We start from the raw sequence: 23,316 nt of genomic DNA on the forward strand, positions 1-23,316 counted from the left end.
GCTGCTACCTGATCCGTTGGGCCCAATGATGCAGTTGAATTTCATGAAGGGGCCGATGAGCTGCCGCCCCCGCCATGACTTGAAGTTCTCCAGCAGCAGCAGCTTCAGGTGACCCATCCCCGCGGGGAGGGGGAAGGAGGGAGGCGCGCGCCGGGAGCCGTTAATGTCCGACGCGCCCCTCACGGAACCGGGCGGCCTTTAGTTGCTGGTTTGTGAGCTGCACGCGCGGCAAGGCGGGGGGGGGGGAGAGGAGGAGAGAGGAAGGGCAGGGACCGCGCGCAATTTCCGCGCCCGCCCCCTCAGGACAATTGGCGGCCTCGCAAAGGCGGGAGCGCGGCGCGAGACACAAAGGCGAAGCCGCCGCGTGCCAGTTGCCGCGGGAGAGAGAAAGGGGAGGGGCGGGGAGACGGGTCGTCTCGCGAGATGTCTGAGGGGGCGCGGGCCCAAGGGGGAAGGGCTAGTTCGTTCCCTTAGCAACCCGCTCTGTTGACAGCCCCCCCCCGCCCCCAGTAGCCCGGGGCTGGGCCGGTGGCGGTTGGTGGTCAGCGCTGGGGTGGGGAATTAGGGTCACGGCTGGAGAGCGTGTGTCGTGCCCCCCCCCCCCGGGCACCATGCGCAAGCTTGGCCTGCAGCGGGACCTGGCCGAGGCGGCTGCGCTGGAGCGGCGGCGGCAGAGCGAGCTGCGCAGGCAGAGCCGCATCTTCAATGCCCGAGAAAGGAGCATCGGGGTAAGCGGCGCGCCTGCCGGGGCGCGGGCTGTCGTGTAGGGGCAGGCGGACGGACTGGCCCAGTCCCCCCCCTTCCCCGCCCCACGGGACCCTCGGGCGCCCACTTCTGTGGGGACCCATTACATTAGCGATCGAGTAGAGGGACTCAGAGGCGGGGCGACAAGTACCTGGAAACGTGTTTTCGCCCAGGAAACGGGTCTGCAGGGCTGGCGATGTGGGGTCGTGCCCCAGATCTCGGAGCCCTTTGCAAAGCTGAGGGGCTTTATCCTCATGAATAGACGGGGGAGCCCCGAGGGATGCGGGGCTGGTATCGCTTCTAGAAGGCATCCAGTGTAGGGATGTAAGCGACCAATCGAGTAGTCGACTATCCGATAAGCAAAAGCACAGGCTAGTCACTAGTCCCTCCGCACCCCCCGCCCCGTCTCTATAACAAAGACGCAGCAAGGGGGGGAAGAAAAAGGGGCTTAACCCAGCTCCCCCCAGCTCCAACCCTGTGGGAGAGGGCAGGAGCGCAGTGGTGGCGTTCCAACTTTGAGATGTACAAGAGTCCCTGCTGGGGTACTTGTACATTTCAAAAGCGCAACTCCGCACTAGTTCTTATCAGGCTAATAGTTGATGGAAATCCCATTGACTATTCGATAAGTTAATTAATTTAAATTTAACATCCTCAATCCAGTGTAGGTAACCTGCCTCAACATTTCCAGTTTTGGCAGGTTACCTCTGCAGGTTACCTCATATGCAGGTTACCTCATATGTGTAGCCCCCCCTGCTTCCATTCAAACCAAGGACAAAACTTCTGCTTTTTTTTGTGGGAACTGAATCAGGCCCCTGTATGTGGGTATATATTTAGAAAGTGTTTACACTACCCACCACTTGCTGTGGCATGTTGAAAAAGCAAGTAATGTCCATGCTGCAGTGTGTAGTTACGTATCAGGGAAAGGCTGAAGCAGGGGCAAGGTAGTGGAGAGTTGCCAGAGCCTTTCCCTATGATGCAAGGGTGAAAGTAACTTAAATTTCTTACAGGTACTGTTGTATCATAACCACACAGGGTGGGGCCCTCAAGGCAGGAGGCTGAGGGAGGGTTTTGATCCAATGGTACATGTAAGAAATTTCAAATGTGGGTTGGAGTGGGGGAGGGTGACTCAAGGCAGGGTGCTGGCGAGTGTCAGCATGTGGAGGAGTTCAGGGCAGGGCGGGGGGGGGATGTGGGGAAATGCGGGAGTCAGGAGGACAGGATTGTGTGTATGTAGGATGGATTGCGGGAAGTGTAGGGGGGCTGAGGCACACCCCACCCCCAAAGAATTCATACCCAGATGATGCTTGCTCTTCTCCTGTCACTTGTTAGGGAACAAGAGGAAAGTTCATAGCTCATCTGCCCCTAATGTTTCCAGCCAGGAGGGAGAAGAATGCAAACATGTTGTATACTCCCTCACTCTCTGTAAGTGACAGGAAAGGAAAGAGCAAGCAGCGTTCTGATATGAATCTCGAAGGGAGAGGGCTTCAGCCTCCCCCACCTCGCATTAAAAGGCACCTAAGGTGTGTGTATTGGAACAGTCCTGAACTAAGGATGTTAAGTATCGACTAAGGGTATGTCTAAACTACCACATTAATTAGAAATATCTTATTTCAAAATAGTTAATTCAAAATAAGTTATTTTGAAATAACGCGTCTACACACAAAATGCATTTAGAAATAGTGTTTTTCTATTTCAAAATACCGCATCCACACTGAGTGGACACTGATTTGGATTTAAGGCCAGCCGGAACTAGGTCAGGCAGGGCATTAGGTCAGGAGTGTCTGTGTGTGGCTGTTGCCTGAGGCTATCTGAGGCCAGTGCTTAAAGGGACAACCCGCCACGGGCAGCCGGTTCTCAGGTGTCCCTGCTTACTTGCCTGATTCGGTGAGTGACAGCAAAGCATTTGTGTCTTGGAGTGCTCTGGTTGCCCTCGCTCGGGACACCATAGCACTCTGCAACATGGAGTTAGAGCTGCCCCTGGGCACTCTGGTGCATCTCGTGAATGCTTTGCTATCAGCCTGGCTGCACTTGCTGCAGGCTGCCATCCGGGAGGTCCATCGGGGGACTGTCAGTATCCAGGAGGCCCTGCGGGAGAGCATCCACCCTGAGGAGCACTCAGAGCCTCCCTAGTCTGCCCCACTGGGGGATTTTGCCTCATTCCTCCCTCACGTCCTTCCACGTACTCCTCCCTAGCCCCCCTTCCTAATGTCAAATAAAATACACATTTTCAAACTATAAACTCTCTTTATTTAACAAAACTGCGGGGGGGGGGGATGAAACTATGGGGAGACTGGGGAAAGGAGGCAGGAGAGGGGAGGACAGAGGGTGGGAGAGGGGAGGGGGAAAAACGGAGGAGGGAGCTGGAACGGGGAAGCAAGGGGAAGAAGGGCGAGGGGAAGCTCAGGGCTCGGGTAGAGGTCTCGCCGGGCCAACTATCTCCTAGCACAGCGCGTGCGGGGGCCTCGTGGCCCTGGGGGGCTGGGGAGGAGGATGTGGAGGTTGAGGAGGGACAGGCGGGAAGGGGAGAAGGAGTGAGAGGAGGAGCGGGAGCTGGGGAGGAAGCAGGCGCTGGAGTGGCATGAGGCAGCATGCTCTACACCAGGGTCTGCAGGTGTTCACAGATGGCACAACCTTGGGAAAGCAGCTCCCGCCGGAGCTTCCGGTCGTCCTGCACCCAGTGCTCCAAGGTGCAGTGCAGGGCTTGCAGGGGGCCCAGGTGCTGCAGTCGGTACCCCTGCAGTGTTTGGGTGGACCTGCTGAGCCCTTGGGTGTGGGAGCATGTCCTGGGTGGCGTGGTGCGCCCTGGACGAGCAGCTGGTGCGGCTGTGGAGAAAGAAGGGAAGTGGTCATTTCTCCCTGGAGACACAGTGGGTGAAGCTCAGCCCCCCTCTGGAAGGTGAGGATGACCGTGCCCTGCACCGTCAGCCGATGTGTTTGCACAGAGGCCATGGTTGAAATGTCTAGCTATCCCCGGGAGTGGGAGCTGCCCCGAGACCGCACCCATGCCCCTGTGCTGTGGATAGTGCAGCCGAGGTGGGGGGAGATGTCCCCTGCCTCTCTGTAGAGGGGTCTTGTGGAGGGAGAGCATCCTGCTCTGTCCCGCCCCGAGGTCCAGAGCATGTCATGTCTCTTCACACATGAGTGTGGCTATCAGGCCATGATCCCTGTGTGGCAGGCAGCTGGAGCCACCTGGCACGTGCTTGCACGTGCATAGGTTGCTGCTTGATCTGTGGTAATCAAGGCCCATGCATGTGGTCTCTGGTCTCCCTCTCTGCCTCTTAACCTCCCCCTCCCCCGGGAAGGGGACAGTAATGGCACTCACCTGGTGTGGCCTCCCCGGATAACTCTGGTGACTCCGCTGCTGGGACAGCTCGGGGGTCCTGTCGGCGTGGCACCCTCCATGGCGGCACCTGCGGCTCTTCCTCTGTGCCCTGGTCAGGGCCCTCTACTCCCGGATCGGTGCCCCCCGGGGTGGCACGGACCATCCCGCCCCCCATGATGCGGTCCAGGTCATCAAAATAGGGGCAGGTGTCAGCCCCTGTTGAGGAGCTGCCCCAAGTGGCCCTTGCGTATGCCTGCAATAGCTCCTTAATCTTCATGCGCACCTGCTCTTAGGTGTGCATGTGGCCTTTGATGGCGATGGTGGCAGCTGTGCGGCCATACACAGTGGCATTCCACCATCTAATGTGGAGATCATGGACATTGCAGGACTCCCCCCAAACCTCAATGAGGTCCATGATCTTCGCACTAGTCCAGGAGGGTGCCCGCCGTCTCCGGCCCCTGGCTGGCTCCTGGGAGCTGGGGGACTGGGCGGGGGACCGCTGGCTGGCACTGGCTGCCTGGCTCATACTGGGGCCACTGGGTGAGTGTCAGTGACTGCTGGCTCTGTGCTGGCAGGCCTGTAGCTGGCACATACACTATGGCCAGAGTCTACCCCTTTAAGGGCTCCAGGGCTGGGGGAGAGGAGAGGAGTTTTCCTGGTTTGGCCCAGAGTGGCCACCAGGGGAAACTGGGAAGGTCTGGAGGCCCCCTATTTCAAAATAAGCATCTACACAGCGTTTATTTCGAATTAGCTATTTCGAATTTGGCGTTATTCCTCATAGAATGAGGTTTACCAAACTCGAAATAAGCGCCCCGCTATTTCAATTTTATTTTGAAATAGCAGTTTGCCTGTGTAGACACTAGGAAAGTTAATTTGAAATAACGGCTGTTATTTCAAATTAACTTTGATGTGTAGACATACCCTAACCGACTAAACAAATAGTCAATGCACCTATTAGTCAATAGGGCACCTATGTTTTTGAAGTGTAGCAACAGCCTTAGGGCTGTTGCTACACTTCAAAGGTGAAAACGCCATGGAGCCTGGGGTCAGCGGGGGACTCTCCCTCTCATCCCGGGCTCTGTGGGGCGCTGCCACTTTGAAATGCCACAGGGAGCCCGATGAAGGCAGTGAGAGGCGGGGGGAAACAACTAGTCGACTATCCTGTCAACTATCCGATAAGCATTTGCTTATCGACTGGTCAACTAGTCCTTCACATCCCTATCCTAGACCAGTGGAGAGGGGTGTGCCTTGAGCTGGCCTCTTTCACCTTCCTAGCTGCCAACTGCTTAGTGCAGCAGCCTGCAGAAAGCCGCAGGAGCTGGGCTGAAAGCTCACCACAGCTCCTCCTGCAGCCAAGCACCCCAACTCTTTCTTGCCAGAATGGTGCAGTAGAGCATATCACTTTCATCTCTGCCTAGGGCAAACATACTTTTATGTCCATAAGGCTTGATTCCCCACTGCCCTGCACCTTGAGCAGTCATTTACACTAATGCAAAGCACATGGAAGATGGACATAAAACACTAAGAAATTAGAATGGTAGCAACACACCTGTCTCTTCTAGTTTTCTGAGAATAGATGAGGGTGTGGAATAGGGATGTAATAGGGTAGTCGAGTAACCGATTAACTGATAAGAAAAAGCAGATAGGTTAATGCTATAGACTACATGCATTTCCCCCCCACTCTCTGCTGACAGTAAATTTTTTAGCAGACTGGCCAGCAGCCCGACTCAGTCCTGGCTCACGCTGGGTCTGGGACCTACATTTAAAGTGTATTAGGAGCTAGGTGAGCAGGCATCCTGGCGCAGTTCCAGCTTGCACCAGGTCCAGGAGCTCAGCTCCTCCCGCCTCCTACCCACAACAGGGGCTGCTGCCACCCTGCGCTCCTTCCTCTGTATCAGATGCAGCAGCACTGGGCCTCTGATATAGAGGCAGCAGCGTGCAGTGGCAGGAGGCACCTCAGGAGAGGGGACAGAGTGCAGTGGCTGCTGGCTCCACCTCCAGTGACTAAAAAAGAGTTGAATATCTGATAAGAATTCATGAGGTTAATCAACTATTCAATTAACCAATATTTAACATCCCTAGAAACTTATCTAAGGGTATGTCTACACTACAGAGTTAGTTCGAACTAACTTTCATAGGTGCTACACTTAATTCGAACTAGCGGAGCGCTTAGTTCGAACTAGGAAAACCTCATTTTACGAGGATTAAGCCTAGTTCGAACTAGCTAGCCCCTTAATTCGAACTAGTGGGAGGCTAGCCCTTCCCAGGTTTCCCTGGTGGCCACTCTGGCCAACACCAGGGAAATTCGTCTGCCCCCCTCCTGGCCCCGGACCCCTTAAAGGGGCACGGGCTGGCTACGGTGCCTGTGCCAGGTGCAAGCCTGCCAGCACCCAGCCAGCAGACCCTGCACCTGGCACAGCTCGAGCCACCCACCCGATGCCCCCCAGCCCTCCCCCTCTTCCCGGGACCAGGCTGGCAGCTCCCGGGAGCTTGCCCAGGACCGCAAGAGGCGGGCACCCGCCTGGGCTAGAGCGGACATCGTGGACCTCGTCCACGACCTCCGCACTAGGCACAGGAAAGTGGCCGTCTAGGGCAGGAGAGCTGGCAGCTTGGCCACCCAGGAGCAGGTGTGCATGAAAATCAAGGGGGTCCAGTGAGACCCCCAACCCTGAGCCCTGAGCTTACAATGGCCGTCCTGGGTCAGACCAAAGGTCCATCTAGCCCAGTAGCCTGTCTGCCGACAGCGGCCAACCCTAGGGACCCTGGAGGGGATGGACCGAAGACCGTGACCAAGCCATTTGTCTCATGCCATCCCTCTCCAGCCTTCCACAAACCTTGGGCAGGGACACCACTCCTACCCTGTGGCTAATACCACTCCATGGACCCAGCCTCCATGACTTGATCTCACTTCCCTTTAAACTCTGTTCTAGTTCTAGCCTTCACAGCCTCCTGCAGCAAGGAGTTCCACAGGTTGACTCTTTGCTTTGTGAAGAACAACTTTCTGTTACTAGTTTGAAGCCTGCTACCCATTCCTTTCCTTTGGTGTCCTCTAGTCCTTCTTTATGGGAACTAATGAAGAACTTTTCTGTATGCACCCTCTCCACCCAACTCCTGCTTTTAGAGACCTCTATCCTGTCCCCCCTCGGTCTCCTCTTTTCTAAGCTGAAAAGTCCCAGTCACTTTAGCCTCTCTTTATATGGGACCTGTTCCCAACCCCTGATCATTGTAGTTGCCCTCCCCTCTCCCACCCTCTCTCTTCCCCTCTCCCACCTCCTTTTCCCAGTCTCCCCCAGTTTTGTTCAATAAAGACAGATTCCATTTTTGAACACAATTGTCCTTTATTTTGTACATGAAGAAAAGGGGCTAGGGAAGGGTAAGTGGAAGGAGGTGAGGGAGGAATGGGGTACGAGTCCCCGATGGGGAGGACTGGGCTGGCTCTGCGGGCTTCTGGGGGTGGAAGCTCTCCTGCAGTCCCCCAATTGCCCCCTCTCCCCAGATGGCAGCCTGCGGCAAGTGCAGCCGGGCTGATGGCCGAGTGCTGTGATGTGCCCAGTGTGGGCACTCCGGGCACTCCAAGCCAGGACTCGTTTGCAAGCGGGGCACCCCTGAGAACTGTCTGTCCGGGGTGGGGGTCGGGACCCTTTAAGCGGAGCCCTCGGCTAGCCTGAGACAGCATCTCCACGCTCTAAGTCCTCCTCTGATGCCCTGCCGGCACTGCTTCCGGCCATCCTTAAGCCTGGTTCAGGGTCCACTTAATGTGGACATGCTAGTTCGAATTAGCAAAACGCTAATTCGAACTAGTTTTTAGTTCTAGACGCGTTAGTTGGAATTAGCTTAGTTCGAATTAACTAATTCGAACTAAGTTAGTTCGAATTAGCACTGTAGTGTAGACGTATCCTCACTTACAGAAATGCAGTGATGCTAAATTATGTTTTTACTCCTTTGAGATCCTCAGATATACTATAGAATTTACAATATTCAGTGTTAATATTGTATGAATAATTTTATATTAGTAACATATCAAACTAGATTGAGAATTGGTGAAAGCAGATCCAGTCCACTGACTTGTGGATTAGACCTATTTACAAACTGGATTGAATTGGATCCATAGAGTGTTGGGATTGCATTTTTTTTACTATCCATGTGTCATTAGAAGAATAATTTAACCCTGATTTTCAATAAATCCCTGGATTTTCAATAAATCCCTAAGACCGTTTTTCTACAGTTCAGGGGTGAGCAATAATTTTTGATGGTGGGGGGGACACTCCAAAAATTTGGAAAGTGGTCAAGGGCTGCACTCTTCCATATAATGGCAGAGGTACGGGGTCTGGGATGTAGGTTGGGTACAGAAGGGAGCTTGCAGTAAGGGATTGGGGTGGAGAGGGGATTGGGGTGGAGAGAGGATGTGGGGTCTGGGAGGGAGTTTGGCCGAAGGAGGCAGTTGTGACCTGGTTTAGGGGACTACGGTGCAGGAGGGGAGTGGAGGGATTTGGTCTGTGGCCTAGGACAGGAGGGGTTGCGTCTTGAAGCAGGCTACTGGAGTGCAGGGGTTTGGGTTGTGACGTGAGGCAGGAGATTGAGGTGCAGGATCTGGGAAGAGATATGGATGTAGGAGGGGAGGTAGCAGAAGGTTTGGGTTGTGACCTGGGCAGGAGATTGGGATGCAGGATATGGGAGAAGATAAGAGGGCAGAGTGTTTGGGTTATGTGGGGTAGGGATTCAGGTGAGATGCAGAGGGTTTGGGTTGTGACCTAGGACAGGAGGGGACTGTGACCTAGGACAGGAGGGGACTGTGACCTGGGGCAGCAAATTGGGATGCAGGATCTGGGAGGGGATATGGAGGTAGGTGGGGGGCAGAGGGTTTAGGTTATGTGGGGTAGGAAGGCAAAGGGTTAGGATGCCAGAAGCAGGCTCTGGCTGGGAGACTTACTTGCTTTACTCCCAGCCAGCAGCCATCCCAAGCAGACTCCCTGCCTGCCCCATCCTGGCCTGGCTGCAGGACCACGTGGTTTCTGAACAGCTATCAGCCTGAGGGGAGGAGGGAAGGGTGCTTCCCAAGCTGCCTATTGACAACAGGCAGCTCCCCCATTGGCCAGGAACCAGCCAATGGGATTGCGCGGGAGAAGCATGCAAACCCTTTCCTCCTTCCCTGGGCTTACAGCTGTTCAGACAGCCCTACAAGGGCTATATTTCTCAGCAGCAGGCAGGGAGTCGGCAGGCTGGCTCTAGCAGCATGTGTCACGAATCACGGATCACCTGTACAACAGCACGCCCTTCTGACATTTAGGGCTGGATTGGGCCTGTGCAGGGAATTTTTCCCAGGCCTGCATTAGTTGCAAGAGAATGAGATAGATTGGTGGTCCATCCAATTCACTCTCCTGTCACCAGTAATGACCAATGCCAGGTGCTTTGGAGGAGGATGCAAGAAATCTTGTAACAGGCAACTATAATAAAGTCTGCCCACACCAACTAAAGACAAATTTCTTCCACGGGGACATTCATCATTTGGCTTTTGCCAGAGCATATGTACCCCATCACATGTTTTTAATAATTGAACTCAAAGGAATAAATCCGCAGCTGATGTAAAACTATATATTTCCACATAATGGAACTATAAACTGATTTATACCATCTGAGGATCTTGCCCAAACACTTTTGCACTAGTACATTGAATCAATTTGCAGGAAAGAAGAACATAAGTATTGAAAAATAAACCTACCAAAGGATTGTATGAATATTGTTGGTTTTAATTAAAATAGTGTACTATACTCAACTTCTGAAAGATAACATTCGGAGTAGGGGTTGTCCTGTGCTTTGAAATTAAGCATAGCATAAAGTTGAAAGATCCTACAAGCCTACAAAATATACAGTAATTTTGTGTTTCCTGGCACATTTTTAAGTGTTCATATACTATACACAGGCACAGATTTTAATATTATCTGCTCTATTTACCTACCAATTCTAAAGAAATTTGAAGAAAGCCAATATCTGACTTCTGAACATCCACAAATGTTGGAACAGAGACTGAGTAAAAAAGTACAGTGAATGTAAAGAACGGTTCACTGACATGGGAATGGGAGTCAGGGGACCTTATTTCTAGTCTTAACTGTTATTAACTTACAGTAAGATTTTTAATTTAAATCGCTTTCTCTCTCTATGCACACATTACCTCATTTGCAATATGGGGTTAATGCTCACCAGTCTTTTGAACATTCTGTGAGATATTTAGCTTTTTCATTTAATGAACAGCTAATTTAAAAGTTTATTCTTCTCAGAATCAGTAATTTCTGAAAAGAATGCAAATACAAATCTGATCAAAAAAGAATATTCGCTACTTTATACACTGTATGTGTATGTACAAATAAAGTATAACATTACAAATAAAGATTATAAGGACAGATTAAAAAAACCAGTTGGATGCCTCAGTATAGCAAATAATTCATCACTTCAGTGCTATTGATATCTTGCATACTGCTAGTAGAATAACTATCATTTCACATGCTCTCAGTTTGGGATTCTGGACTATTCAGACAAGTACTAAAGAGCTGTGTGATATGGAGCAATTCTTTTCTGGATATTTTCTGGAAAAGAAAAAACTGTTCAGAGAAAGTATACGGCTAGTGCAGTCATTCAAAATGTATGCAATCTGTCCAGTCTTCGTTTGTTTATTTTCTGTCCAGAATCTATCAAAGGAGACATGATTTTTTGTTCCTTGTTATTGAAATTGTGAAGAACTTTATTAACCAAATATGTTCTCCTAACTTAGTTTCTATTTAGAAACCAATATTGCAAGGTTTTGAATTTGATTTATTATTCTATGGCTTCTGTGTCAAGAGGCCAAATATCAGACAAGCCTCTTACGAAAAAAGAAGCGGAAAAAGCTACGCAAATTGTGGTTCACAAGTTGCATAGCTTTTTCCGGAAGAGCAGTGTAGTGTAGACATAGCCTAATAGAGGTTGGAAGCTAAATGGTATATTTTACAGAAATGAACAAGCTATTTTTACAATTAAAATCTATTATAACTATTACAGTGTGCATGTCAAAAAGCTTTACAACTATTTAATATATGTAAATGGATGAAAGTTAAGTAAAATCAATAGGAATGCCCTCTAAAGTGGAAGAAATATTTCAGCTAATATATTGGAGCTCAACTTAACCTTGTAACATATTGTTTCGGAATAAGAATGTACTTGTTGCTATTAGAATGAAGTGAAAAACAGAAATATTATTATGGGATTTTCTTTCAGCAGCCACATACTTTAAGGTGCCTGTAATTTACCATTAAATCTATTTCACTGATACTAACATAATTCACAGCTGAATAGAATAGTTTTGATGGGCAAATACATTCATTTCTGATTCAAGTGGATATTTTAATATACAAGGTTGGCCAAAAGCCTGTAAACACAATTTAAATATTTTCAATAGAATAAATAATTTTTACAGAGTTTGTTTTCATTGTAATAGGTTGATAAGAATGCTTTGGATGTTCAAATCAATGATAAGAAGATTCAAGAGGCAAATGAGAGAGCACGTCATGAAACAATTGGTATTGTCATATACATAATACAATTTAAAATTAGTATATGTAAACATTTTTACCATGTTTTGTCATATTTGCTCACTATATTCCCCTTTTAGAAGTGTTTCCAACAGTCCTTTCCTGGCATTTGCTATTGTGGAACGAAGGTTGACATGATTATGTTTTTCTCTTACACGTAGAAAATATAATCTATTTATTTTTGTAAATAACTCTTGAAACAATATCTGTCTTAAGAGGGAAAACAGCTTTTTTTGCACACTGGATAACTGTTGTCATACCTACTTAGGTGAAACTTCCACAAAAGTCCATGGGAGTTTTCTATCAATAAGGTCTTAAGGGTTAGCCCACTTTTTGTACTTGTATTTTTTTATATTATGTACATGCTACATGCCATTAGACAAGAGTATTTTAATTAATCTGATCCTGGGAGCATGGTGTAAAGTACTCATACATTTACTTGGAGAAGGCTGTACAGTTCTGCTAATATTAATAGAATCTGTGTCACTGAAGCACATGCATTACACTAACCCTTCTAGGCCAGGTCTACACTATCAATAAGATAAGACAGAAGCAGCTTCGGTCAATGTTTTAGGGCTTGAATTAGTGGGTCTAGTGAAGACACTCTTAGTTGAACTGAGGGGGCACTCCCATCGATGCCAGTAGTCCTGTTTCTACGAAGAATAAGGGAAGTCAAAGGGAAAGTGTGCTCCCTTGGATTTCCTTCAATGTGGACAGCACCAAAATTCGAGTTAAGATACTTCAACTTAAGCTACGCAGTTAATGCAGCTGAAGTTGCATATCTTAATTATGGATGTCAAAGCATAGCCCACTACATGATTAACCAATAAATCTTGGCTTATCGGTTAATATTATCAACAAAATGCACTCCCACCCCACTTGAAGCCTCTGTATTAGAAGCAGCAAGTGGAGGGGAGCCAGAGCCTGTGAGGAGCTGGCTTTAAGTAGGCTCCCCACAAGCACCAGATCCACCTGCTTCCCCCACCCCACCTCCCACACTGCTGCCTCTGATAGAGAGGCAGCAACATGGAGGATGAGAGAGACAGGCTGGAGCTGATACTGATGGGGAGCCAGCTTTCAAGCAGGTTCCGCGCGTGTGCCAGCTCCGAAGACCCGCCTGCCCCCCCTTACTGCCTCCTATAGAGGCAGCAAGGGAGGGCAAGCAGAAGCCAGTGCTGGGAGGAGCAGGCTTAAAAGCCAGTTTTCCCCCTGCACCAGCTCCATGGTGCTATCAGCCCCCTTCCCCTGTGCATGCTGCTGCCTCTAGCAGAAGCAGCAGAGGCCAGGGAGACTGCCGTGAAGTAGCCTTGTCTGCAGCGGCTGGCCATGGACACAGGCTGGTCTGTAGCAGCAGTCCCTGTCTGTGGGGGGCTCTGCAGTGAGCCTGGGCCTGCCACGGACAGAGGCTGGTCCTCAGCATCAGTCACTGTCCTTGGGGAGGCGGGTCCAAGGCTGGAGGTCAGAAGCTGGAGCCCTGTTCGCAGTTAAAGGCTGGATCTCGGACTCCCTGTGGACAGGGGCTGCTGCTGGACCAGCCTCTGTCTGCAGTGGGCTGGGCTCAGTGGATAGAGGCTGCTTTGCAGCAACCTCCACTACTCCTTCCTCTCCTGCTGCAGCTTGGACCCCCCACCAATAGGAGCTGCTGCTGGACTAGCCCTTCTCTGGAAGAGCTCATACTGTTTTCAAAATGGCTCCCCTTGCAGACCGGCTCCTGCCTGCCACCCCCTGCTGCTACCTCTGATACATTGGCTGCCAGACTTGCCCTCAGGGACTATCGAATAGTCAAGTAACTGCTAAGATTTCATGCAATTTTGAAAAAGCACCCCGTTTTTGAAAGAACCGTGTCTAGACTGCGGTTTCAATATCAAAATAGCTCTTTTTCAAAAGAGCACCATTACGTGATTGTGCAAATGAAGTGTGGGATATTTAAATCCCAGCTTCGTTTGCACTTTCAAAGTACTTCATTTACATCCTTCTGCTGACAGAGGAATGTAGTCTAGACTTAACCCAAGAGTCATTCCTGAGTCAGGGGGCATACACATATAATCAGGTTGACCACATCCCCTGACCTCTAGATTGCATCCTGTCTGGAATGCCCTTTTTTTGGTTTCATTTGGAAAGAGCCCACCAAGTTACCTCTTTGTGGATTCTAGAGTTGCCAGAATTTCAGCTTGCTACTTGTCATGATTTTCTTGGCAAGCATTGATTCACAATATCTGCAAGAATTTGATTCTACAGGAAACTTCCAGAACACATGCATTCTGACAGAGGCAATAGTATTTACTCAGGAAATTATATTTAAATGCTTAGACTGTGTACTTGGCAGTACAGGATCAGTTGCACTATTTGAACTGGAGGGAAGAAATATTAAACTCCCCAAAGAAGTGGGGGTTTTTCAATCTATATCATTGGTGGTACATAACTTTGGAGCCTGTTTTTTTTGTTTTTAATCATTTGTAATTGTGTTTCAGTCACTACTGGAAATTAGTAATAGATGCTGAGGAATTGCTGCTGTACAGTATCTAGGATTAATATGCAACAACATAATGGTGTAAAATAAACCTAATTTTATTAGCAGTCTTATCTTCTTTATATATTTTGTTCAAGTTTCTGGTGACAAAATTGATTTTTAAAATTTTAAAGGTTTTATAATTGTATAACACTGTTAACTTAGAAAAATTATTTACCAGATTTGACCTCCTAAATGACTCGAGGCTAGTAGTTTAAAGATTTATTTTCTAGTCTTTTTTTCAAGATCACATTGTAAAAAATGAAGAATCTCTTGTACATTCTGAACTCTTTGTTTTACCTTGTTTATAATCTTTCTGTAGCTGGTGAAATGAAGCAAAATGACAAGATCATCTGTATGTTAGAAGAACGACAAAAACAGGATATCAAAAACCTAAACAAAGCTGTCATTGAGTTTCAACAGAATTTTCAGAAGCCAGAAACTCGGCGTGAATTTGATCTATCTGACCCACATGCCCTGAAGAAGAGTACTCCTGCTCGCCTCTCTGACAATGATCCTCGATGTACTATATCTGGCTTGCAGAAGTTTCTAGGAGAAGATTTAAATCATGATCAGAGGGTGAAATTTCAAAAGGAGCAGTCAAGAGAATGGTCTCTACAGCAACAGAGGGACTGGAAGAATGCATTAGCAGATCAGAAATTTGCAGGTAACAAATGAAGGCAGAAATTTGATTTTAATGCTTTTTTTTAAACTAATTTTACTGTGAATAATTTGCAAAACTATAGAATAGCCCATTAATGCCCATCAGAGATATAGTAGTATTTCAGTGTATTCAATACTTATTTCATAAAAGTTCTGTGGGAATTTTAACTTTAAATAGACAACTTTTATAGACTCACAAAATGAATTTGTTTTAATGTCTCAGATAGGGTGTCTGTGTTGGGAACTTATGATGATCCCAGGAATTTCTAATCTTTTTTCCCATATTCACCTGAAATGCAGAGATTGGATAATTTTAAAAAGGCTATGCATTTTAAATATTTGATTCAATGAAGTTAAGGTATCTGCAATACTTTTATGAAAACTTTACAGTAGATAAAATGTAGTTTCTGTCCTGAAAACAAGTGTTTTCCAGAGCTAGTTACAATATTTTTTAACTTTGTCCAAGCAAGTTTTAACCAAACAAGTATTCAACAAAGTTTGTTTAATTTTTTTACATTTCTAATTTGAATTGCTTGATATGTTTATTTATTGTCTCCTTAAACTTTCTATGATGACAAATCTTAGCCATGGAATTTGGAAAGGAATACATGAGGTGGCTTTCTATTTTAATATTTTGCTAATAGTATATCAACAAACAACTGCTGTAAAATGACATTGACATATGCATGGATGATAAACCATGTCAACTAAATTCCATTTTAATCTAATTTAGAGGATCTCCATGACAAGAACAGGATAGACCTAGATCAAAAGGCCATGGAACTACAAAGAATAGACGTTGAAACCAGACGAGCTGTTTGTGCAGCTACCAAAGATTTTAATAGAATCCAGGTAAATTAATATTGGTTATAAAGAAGCAGTTTAATAATAAGTTGAGTAAATACGTTATAAGAAAGGTCTTATAACAAAGTACGAATAATGATATTGCCACAATGATTTGTTAGCAATTGAGTTCCATTATTATTTTAATAACCAGAAAATAGGTTTTATGCCTTTCTCTAAATATGTTCTCTGCCAGCTTTAAAGAGCCAGCAAGGGAAAATGTCTGCCTAGATCTGGAGCAGCCTCATTAAAATCTGTCAACATCCACGGTACTGAGGCCACAGTTTTTTGTCTCTGGATAGTTCATGCTACTCTTTAACATCATAATCACAGATGGATCTGGTTTTGAACCCCATTCAGTCTCACAAAAAATTGTGAAAAATCAGAGGCTCTTTAATAACCCTGTGCAGGGCAGCATGGCACCGTTCAAGGAGAAACAAGTCTACAGTATGCCTGATGTAAGTCTACAATATGCAAAAGCAGATTTCTGAAGAACAGATCCTACTTATGAAAATTAGGGATGTTAAATCCTGGTTTATTAGTTAATCACTCCAGCCTATTAGTTAACCGCAATCAGGAAGCATCACCTAGTAAGATTAACTGGTTATCTATTCACATCCCTAATACAAATATCAGAGGATATCTCTGAAATTAAAACCATAACTGAAACCCACCAGATCAATTTGCAGGGGCTTACTTCCAGAATCAGGAAGACAGAAATTAAACTTTCTACCATAGAACACAATATGGTCTTTGTTATGATCACTACAGACCAACCATGTCTGATCCAAAAGCTGAAATATAAAATCAATGATCTGAAAGACCAGATCAGAAGAAATAATTTGAGGATAGTTGGGTACCCTGTGGAAGTGGGGAAAAACAATAGAATTTTTGTGTAATATACTGTTGAGATTCTTTCCTTATATTCAGACACATCACGGAAAAACTAGCCTACTGAAAGATGGAAGTTAATATTCTTCTTTACTCCTAAATACAACTAAAAAAATTTGTAGGAGAAGAAATTACTTAAGGAGAAATTACTATTCCTTCCACAAAAGCGGTTAGAAAAAATCAGTCATGATTAATTGTGCAATTAAGCACACTGTAAAACAATAGTAGAATACCATTTAATTAAATATAGTGGCTGTTTTGTACATTTTTAAATATATTGATTTCAGTCACAGAATAAAAAATCTACAGCATTCACATTATATTTACTTTTGATTACAAATAGATGCATTGTAAAAAATAAAATACAGGTTGAAACTTTCTTAACCAGGACTCTCTGATCCAGCAACATCCATGGTCCGGCAAGACCTCAGATGTTTCAGGACCAGAGAGACATAGTGGAGAGCTAGCGCCTGGGAGCCTCCAGGCTGGCAGGGCACCAGGAACCCGATGGATAGTAGTAGGGCTTTCCAGCAGGGCAGTGGGAGCCCACCACGCAGAGGCAGGCCCAGCATGGCAGCAGGTACAGGAACATGAAGGCAGTGGAGCTGCCGGGCACTGCAGCTGGAGCCCAGGTGGCAGGGCTGCCGGGAGCTGCAGCTGGAGCCTAGTGCACACAGAGGCGGCAGCACTGCAGCAGAAGCCAAGTGCATGCAGAGGTGGCAGGGCTGCCTAGCAAGGCAGTGGGACCGACAGGGCAATGGAGGCCAGTGAAAGGGGGGAACCGGCTAGAAGTTCAGCAGTGGGGGCTGGGAGCAGGGAGGCCAGAAATGACCTCCCTTGGTCTGGCAAAATCCATCATCCGGGACCAGTCAAGTTTCAAGTGTACTGGACCAGGGAGGTCCAACCTGTAGTATTTTTCTGTTTCCCCATATACAATACTACAGTGCAATCTCTTTATCATGAAAGTTTAACATACAAATGTAGAATTATGTAAAACTTTAGCACTTACAAGTCCACTGAGTAATATTTCTTATTCAATTGACTGCTCAGATAAACAAGTTTGTTTATATTTGTAGAAGATAATGCTGCCTGCGTTCACAATGTCACCTGAAAGTGAGAACAGGCATTCACATGGCACTTTTGTAGCTGGCATAGCAAGACATTTACATGCCAGATGCCTTAAAGATTCATATGTCCCTTCATGCTTCATCCACCATTCCAGGAGACATGAGTCCATGCTGATGATGGACTCATCAGCTCAAAAACAGTCCAAAGCAGAGTGGACCAATGAGTGTTCATTATCATCATCTGACACAGATGCCACCAGCAGAAGGTAGTTTTTTTTAGTTTTTTGGGTTTTTTTTGGTGGTGGTTTGGTTTATATAGTTTCCACATTGGAGTGTTGGAAGCCTTGGGGGCCACAATGATACTCGCAGCACATGCCGAGGGCTGCAACTTAAGTGTGGTTGCATGTACATGCAAATATATATGCAAATAGCTTCTTTCACCCTGCTGGGTATGAATACAAAGATTAAGCCTAAAGCCACGGCACCAGACGCAAACGTGGCCAGTGTAAGCCAGTCAGCACCTCTCAGGCTCTGCTCACAAGGCTAAACAGCCAGCACTTCGCACAATGCCCCAGCGCTCCTGAAACCTCCACTCTGGGTGCTAGAAACGCTGATACCCTGTACCCATCTGTTCCAGTCAGCTCGTCTGCTTGAGTCTTTCAGTGCTCCCCCTGCTTGGGAGACGCCTCACCTTTGGGGAGCATGTTCCTAGTGGAGGCCATATTCAAAGGATCCCAGCCACGGGCCACGTGTTGAGCCCCACATAAACCCAAACCGCACTGCAGGCCGCAAACAAATGGGCCGCGGTCCGCATGCAGTCTGTGGGCCGTGTGTTGAGTAGCCCTGGTCTACACAATAGTTATTTCAAGAGAGAGCACTCTTCCCCCGACTTCCCTTACTCTTCATACAATGAAGGTTACAGAAGTCGGAGTAAGCAGTCCTTCAGCTCAACATTATTTTGACATTATGTCAAAATAACTGCTTGGCTACGTCTACACTGGCCCCTTTTCCGGAAGGGGCATGTAAATTTCACCAGTCGTCGTAGGGAAATCCGCGGGGGATTTAAATATCCCCCGCGGCATTTAAATAAAAATGTCCGCCGCTTTTTTCCGGCTTTTAAAAAAGCCGGAAAAGAGCGTCTACACTGGCCCCGATCCTCCGGAAAAAGTTCCCTTTTCCGGAGGGTCTTATTCCTACTTTGAAGTAGGGTCTTATTCCTTTGAAGTAGGAATAAGACCCTCCGGAAAAGGGCACTTTTTCCAGAGGATCGGGGCCAGTGTAGACGCTCTTTTCCGGCTTTTTTAAAAGCCGGAAAAAAGCGGCGGACATTTTTATTTAAATGCCGCGGGGGATATTTAAATCCCCCGCGGATTTCCCTACGACGACTGGTGAAATTTACATGCCCCTTCCGGAAAAGGGGCCAGTGTAGACGTAGCCCTTATGTGTAGATGTGGACTGTTATTTTGGAATAACATCAGTTATTCCGAAATAAGGCTGCTGTGTAGACATAGCCTTAGATAATACACTTGAACCGCTTTAATCCGGCAACCCTGGGAAACAGGGTATGCCTTATTAAAAGTTTTGCCAAGCCAAGGAGGGTGTTGTGGAGTTGAGTGTGTGGGGATGGAGCACTTACCTGCTGCTCCACTCCCAGGAGCTCACATGGCTCCGCGTTCTCTGCCACCACTATGGGAGCAGCAGGGATAAGCCTACGGGGAAGCAGCTCTGCACAGTGCTGTTTCCCCAGGGGGAAAAGAGGTGGCAATACACAGAGCCACTTCCTCCTCTGTACCATAGGTGTTCCCAGAGTAGGGACATGTGGAGCACAGAGGCTTAAGTCTACTTTCTTTGTATGCAGCCAGAAATCAGATGCTCGAGAGTCTTCTTTCCTGGAAATATGAAATAGTCAAAATTAATTTTAGTCTAATTGCACGCATAGCACTAGATTTGTACATAGATGGAAAGCCTTCCCTCTAACACTTTGGGGTAGAGTTAAAAATATTAAACAATATCCTCCCTGTACTTCTGTTTGAGCTAAGCTCTTTGCCAGTTTTTATTTCCCCTTCTTTTTTTTTTCAGAATAAGACCCTATTGTGGGTATGGGGAACAAAGTCCAAATTATTCTTTGAAAAAAATGCAGCTGCTTCTTAGCTCAGGAGACTTTGGTTGACACAACTTTTGGCCATGTCTTCATTTGCCGTGCCGGAGATTGCTCTTCTGGCATTCAATTTAGCAGGTCTAGTTAAGACACTCTAAATCAAAAGCTGAGGGCAGCTCTTGTCAGTGCAGCCGCAAGGAGTAAGGGAAGCTGATAAGAGTGTTTGCTCCCATTAGCCTCCCTCTGTAAAGACAGTGCCAACTATAGCTTGGCCAATGAAGACTTGAAAATTTAATTTGAAGCCTTCCAGAATTTCTAATACATGAATGGTAATTTCTATAGAAAAATTTTCTTTCCTTTTTATTTTTTATTCTTTTAACTGTGCCCTGTCGTTACTGTATCACTCTCTGTTGTACGTGTGCCTCTGCTGCAAAATACAAAATTTATCCTTTGGCTGCACAGGACTCCCTCTGCTGGCTATTGCCTTTTAGTGTAGGCTTAACTGTTCTGTCTGCCCATTTGCACCTGATCAACCAAAACAGCTGCTTCCCTTTCACTGCTTTAAAACAATATTCGGCTTAAAATGGCACCAAAGACACAATGGTGTCAAGCCTACACACAGCAGGGCCCCGCCAGCTTGGCCATTTCTCCCCTTCAGCTGCAACCCAGTGGCCACAGTGCAGGCTGTCCTCTCTGACACCTCCCTTGAGCTCTTCTCTAGGCCAGGTAGCTGACCCAGGGCTACTCCTCAACCCCATCCACAAGAGTTTCACGCCTTCTTTCTCAGCTTGCTGGCTGAGGGCTCTTCCTCTCTTCACCTCTACCTAGCCCTCCATCACCTCACCAGCATTCAGGCAGTCTTCTAGACAGGGAAGCAGGCTCAGAGAGGATGAACCTTCAGCCACTGCTGCTCTAGTCCTCTGGGTGGCTTGCACAAATGGCTGACAGGTGGTCCACGGTCATTTGGGGCTTAGAGCAGAGCTGCCCAGAATGAAGCAGTCTGAATCTCACTGCTGTGCATCTCTGAGGCTGCATCAGCAGAGGAAGGGGCAGGGCACAGAGCCCCCAAGTCACTCACACTGTTGGCATCAGATGTGAGTCAGGAAGGATGGGGGAGCATTGATACCAGGGGTCCCCAACTAGGCGCAGCGTGCTGGAAATTGGGATCCTTGTGCTGCCATCTGGGAGCTAAGAGAAAAGTAACAGAGAGGTATCTGTGTTAGTCTGATATTGGTAAAACAAAAAAAGCAGTCATGTAGCACTTTAAAGTGGGTCCCCTGGATGATTGAGCTATAAAAGGAGCAATCAGGGTTGATAAAGCCATTGCGGAGAAACTAAATGATTTCTTTGCTTTAGTCTTCACGGCATTCATCCAAGGGTTCTAAAAGAACTCAAATGGGAAATTGCTGAGCTATTATCTGTGGTTTGTAACCTATCCTTTAAATTGGCTTCCGTACCTAATGACTGGAAGGTAGCCAACGTGACACCAATATTTAAAAAGAGCTCTAGAGGCGATCCTGGCAATTACAGACCGGTAAGTCTAACTTCAGTACCGGGCAAATTAGTCGAAACAATAGTAAAGAATAAAATTGTGAAGCATGTAGAAGAACATAATTTGTTGGACAAAAGTCAACATGGTTTCTGTAAAGGGAAATCCTGTCTTACTAATCTATTAGAGTTTGTTGAAGGGGTTAACAAACATGCAGATAAGGGGGATCCAGTAGATATAGTATACTTGGATTTTCAGGAAGCCTTCGACAAGGTCCCTCACCAAAGGCTCTTGTGTAAATTACATGGCCATGGGATAAGAGGGAAGGTCCTTTCTTGGATTGAGAACTGGTTAAAAGACAGGAAACAAAGGGTAGGACTAAATGGTAAATTTTCAGATTGGAGAGGGGTAACTAGTGGTGTCCCCCAAGGGTCAGTCCTGGGACCAATCCTTTTCAACTTATTCATAAATGATCTGGAGAAAGGGGTAAGCAGTGAGGTAGTAAAGTTTGCAAATGATACCAAACTGTTTAGGATAGTCAAGACAGAAGCAGACTGTAAGGGACTCCAAGAAGATCTCACCAAACTGAGTGATTGGGCAACAAAATGGCAAATGGAATTTAATGTGGATAAGTGTAAAGTAATGCACATTGGGAAAAATAACCCCAACTATACATACAGTATGATGGGGGCTAATTTGGCTACGACAAATCAGGAAAGAGATCTTGGAGTTATCGTGGACAGTTCTCTGAAAACTTCCACGCAGTGTGCAGCGGCGGTCAAAAAGGCAAATAGGATGCTAGGAATTATTAGGAAAGGGATAGAAAATAAGACCCAGAATATCTTACTGCCCCTGTATAAAACTATGGTACGCCCACATCTTGAATACTGTTTACAGATGTGGTCTCCTCACCTCAAAAAAGATATTTTGACCTTGGAAAGGGTTCAGAAAAGGGCAACTAAAATGATTAGGGGTTTGGAACAGGTCCCATATGAGGAGAAGTTAAAGCGACTGGGACTTTTCAGTTTAGAAAAGAGGAGACTGAGGGGGGATATGATAGAGGTCTATAAAATCATGAGTGGTATGGAGAGGGCAGATAAAGAAAAGTTATTTATTGGTTCCCTAAATAGAAGAACTAGAGGACACCAAATGAAATTAATGGGTAGCAGGTTTAAAACTAATAAAAGAAAGTTCTTCTTCACACAGCGTGTAGTCAACCTGTGGAACTCCTTGCCAGAGGAGGCTGTGAAGGCTAGGACTATAATAGAGTTTAAAGAGAAGCTAGATAATTTCATAGAGGTTAGGTCCATAAAAGGCTATTAGCCAAGGGATAAAATGGTGTCCTTGGCCTCTGTCAGAAGCTGGAGAGAGATGGCAGGAGACAAATCACTTGATCATTGTCTTCGGTCCACCCTCTCTGGGGCATCTGGTGCTGGCCACTGTCAGCAGACAGGATACTGGGCTAGAAGGACCTTTGGTCTGACCCAGTACGGCCGTTCTTATGTTCTAAAGACCAACAAAATAGTTTATTAGGTGATGAGATTTCTTGGGCAGACCCACTTCTTCAGATCATATTCTGAAAGTGAATTGGCATGACCAATATAACAGAGAAATACAATGAAAAAAATAAATTACAAACTAACGAATCAGCTACATAGAACAGAAGGTGGGAGCGAGGGCACAAGGAAGGAGGAAATTGCTTATTGTAAGAGTCAATTAAGTGGCTAATCTGGAGTTACTACGAATATCAGAATGTGGGGAGGCTGTCTTTATAATGTGTAAGGTAATTATCTATATTAAGGCTCATTCGCAACGTGTTGAATTTTAACATAAATAAAAGTTCTGAAGTCTCTCTCTGTAATCTGGTGTTAAAGTCTCTTTGTAGTAAGACACATGTTGTCAGGTCTTTAAGGGAATGGCCAGTTTGATTAAAATGCTGGCTGACAGGTTTCTGTGTGTGGAGATGTCTGATGTCTTATCTGTGAGCATTGATTCTCTGGCGAAGTGACTGACCATTTTGTCCAATATACATCGCAGAGGGACATTGCTGGCACATGATGGCATATAATCACATTGCTGGACGTACAGGAATATGAGACCTTGATCGGATAACTGACATGGTTAGGTC

The 23,316-nt window shown here is 46.6% G+C and overlaps 2 protein-coding genes across 3 annotated transcripts in view; one reads left to right on the forward strand and one right to left on the reverse strand.

The window, feature by feature from the left end:
* Nucleotides 1-367, reverse strand: part of SMC1B (structural maintenance of chromosomes 1B) — a 99,979-nt gene extending 99,612 nt beyond the window's left edge. For both annotated transcript variants that reach the window (XM_075899976.2, XM_075899966.2), the window contains exon 1: nt 9-367. In XM_075899976.2, the coding sequence (XP_075756091.1) occupies nt 9-117 (109 nt within the window). In that variant the 5' untranslated portion in view covers nt 118-367. The remainder of the gene's footprint in view (nt 1-8) is intronic.
* Nucleotides 368-484: 117 nt separating this feature from the next.
* Nucleotides 485-23,316, forward strand: part of RIBC2 (RIB43A domain with coiled-coils 2) — a 37,813-nt gene continuing 14,981 nt past the window's right edge. Inside the window, exons 1-4 of the mRNA XM_075899991.2 lie at nt 485-728; nt 11,535-11,616; nt 14,460-14,804; nt 15,534-15,652. Of these exons, the coding sequence (XP_075756106.1) occupies nt 612-728; nt 11,535-11,616; nt 14,460-14,804; nt 15,534-15,652 (663 nt within the window). The 5' untranslated portion in view covers nt 485-611. The remainder of the gene's footprint in view (nt 729-11,534; nt 11,617-14,459; nt 14,805-15,533; nt 15,653-23,316) is intronic.

The sequence above is a fragment of the Pelodiscus sinensis genome, chromosome 1 (genome assembly GCF_052426305.1).
Source record: "Pelodiscus sinensis isolate ZL-2025 chromosome 1, ASM5242630v1, whole genome shotgun sequence".
NCBI classification, from domain to species: domain Eukaryota; kingdom Metazoa; phylum Chordata; order Testudines; family Trionychidae; genus Pelodiscus; species Pelodiscus sinensis.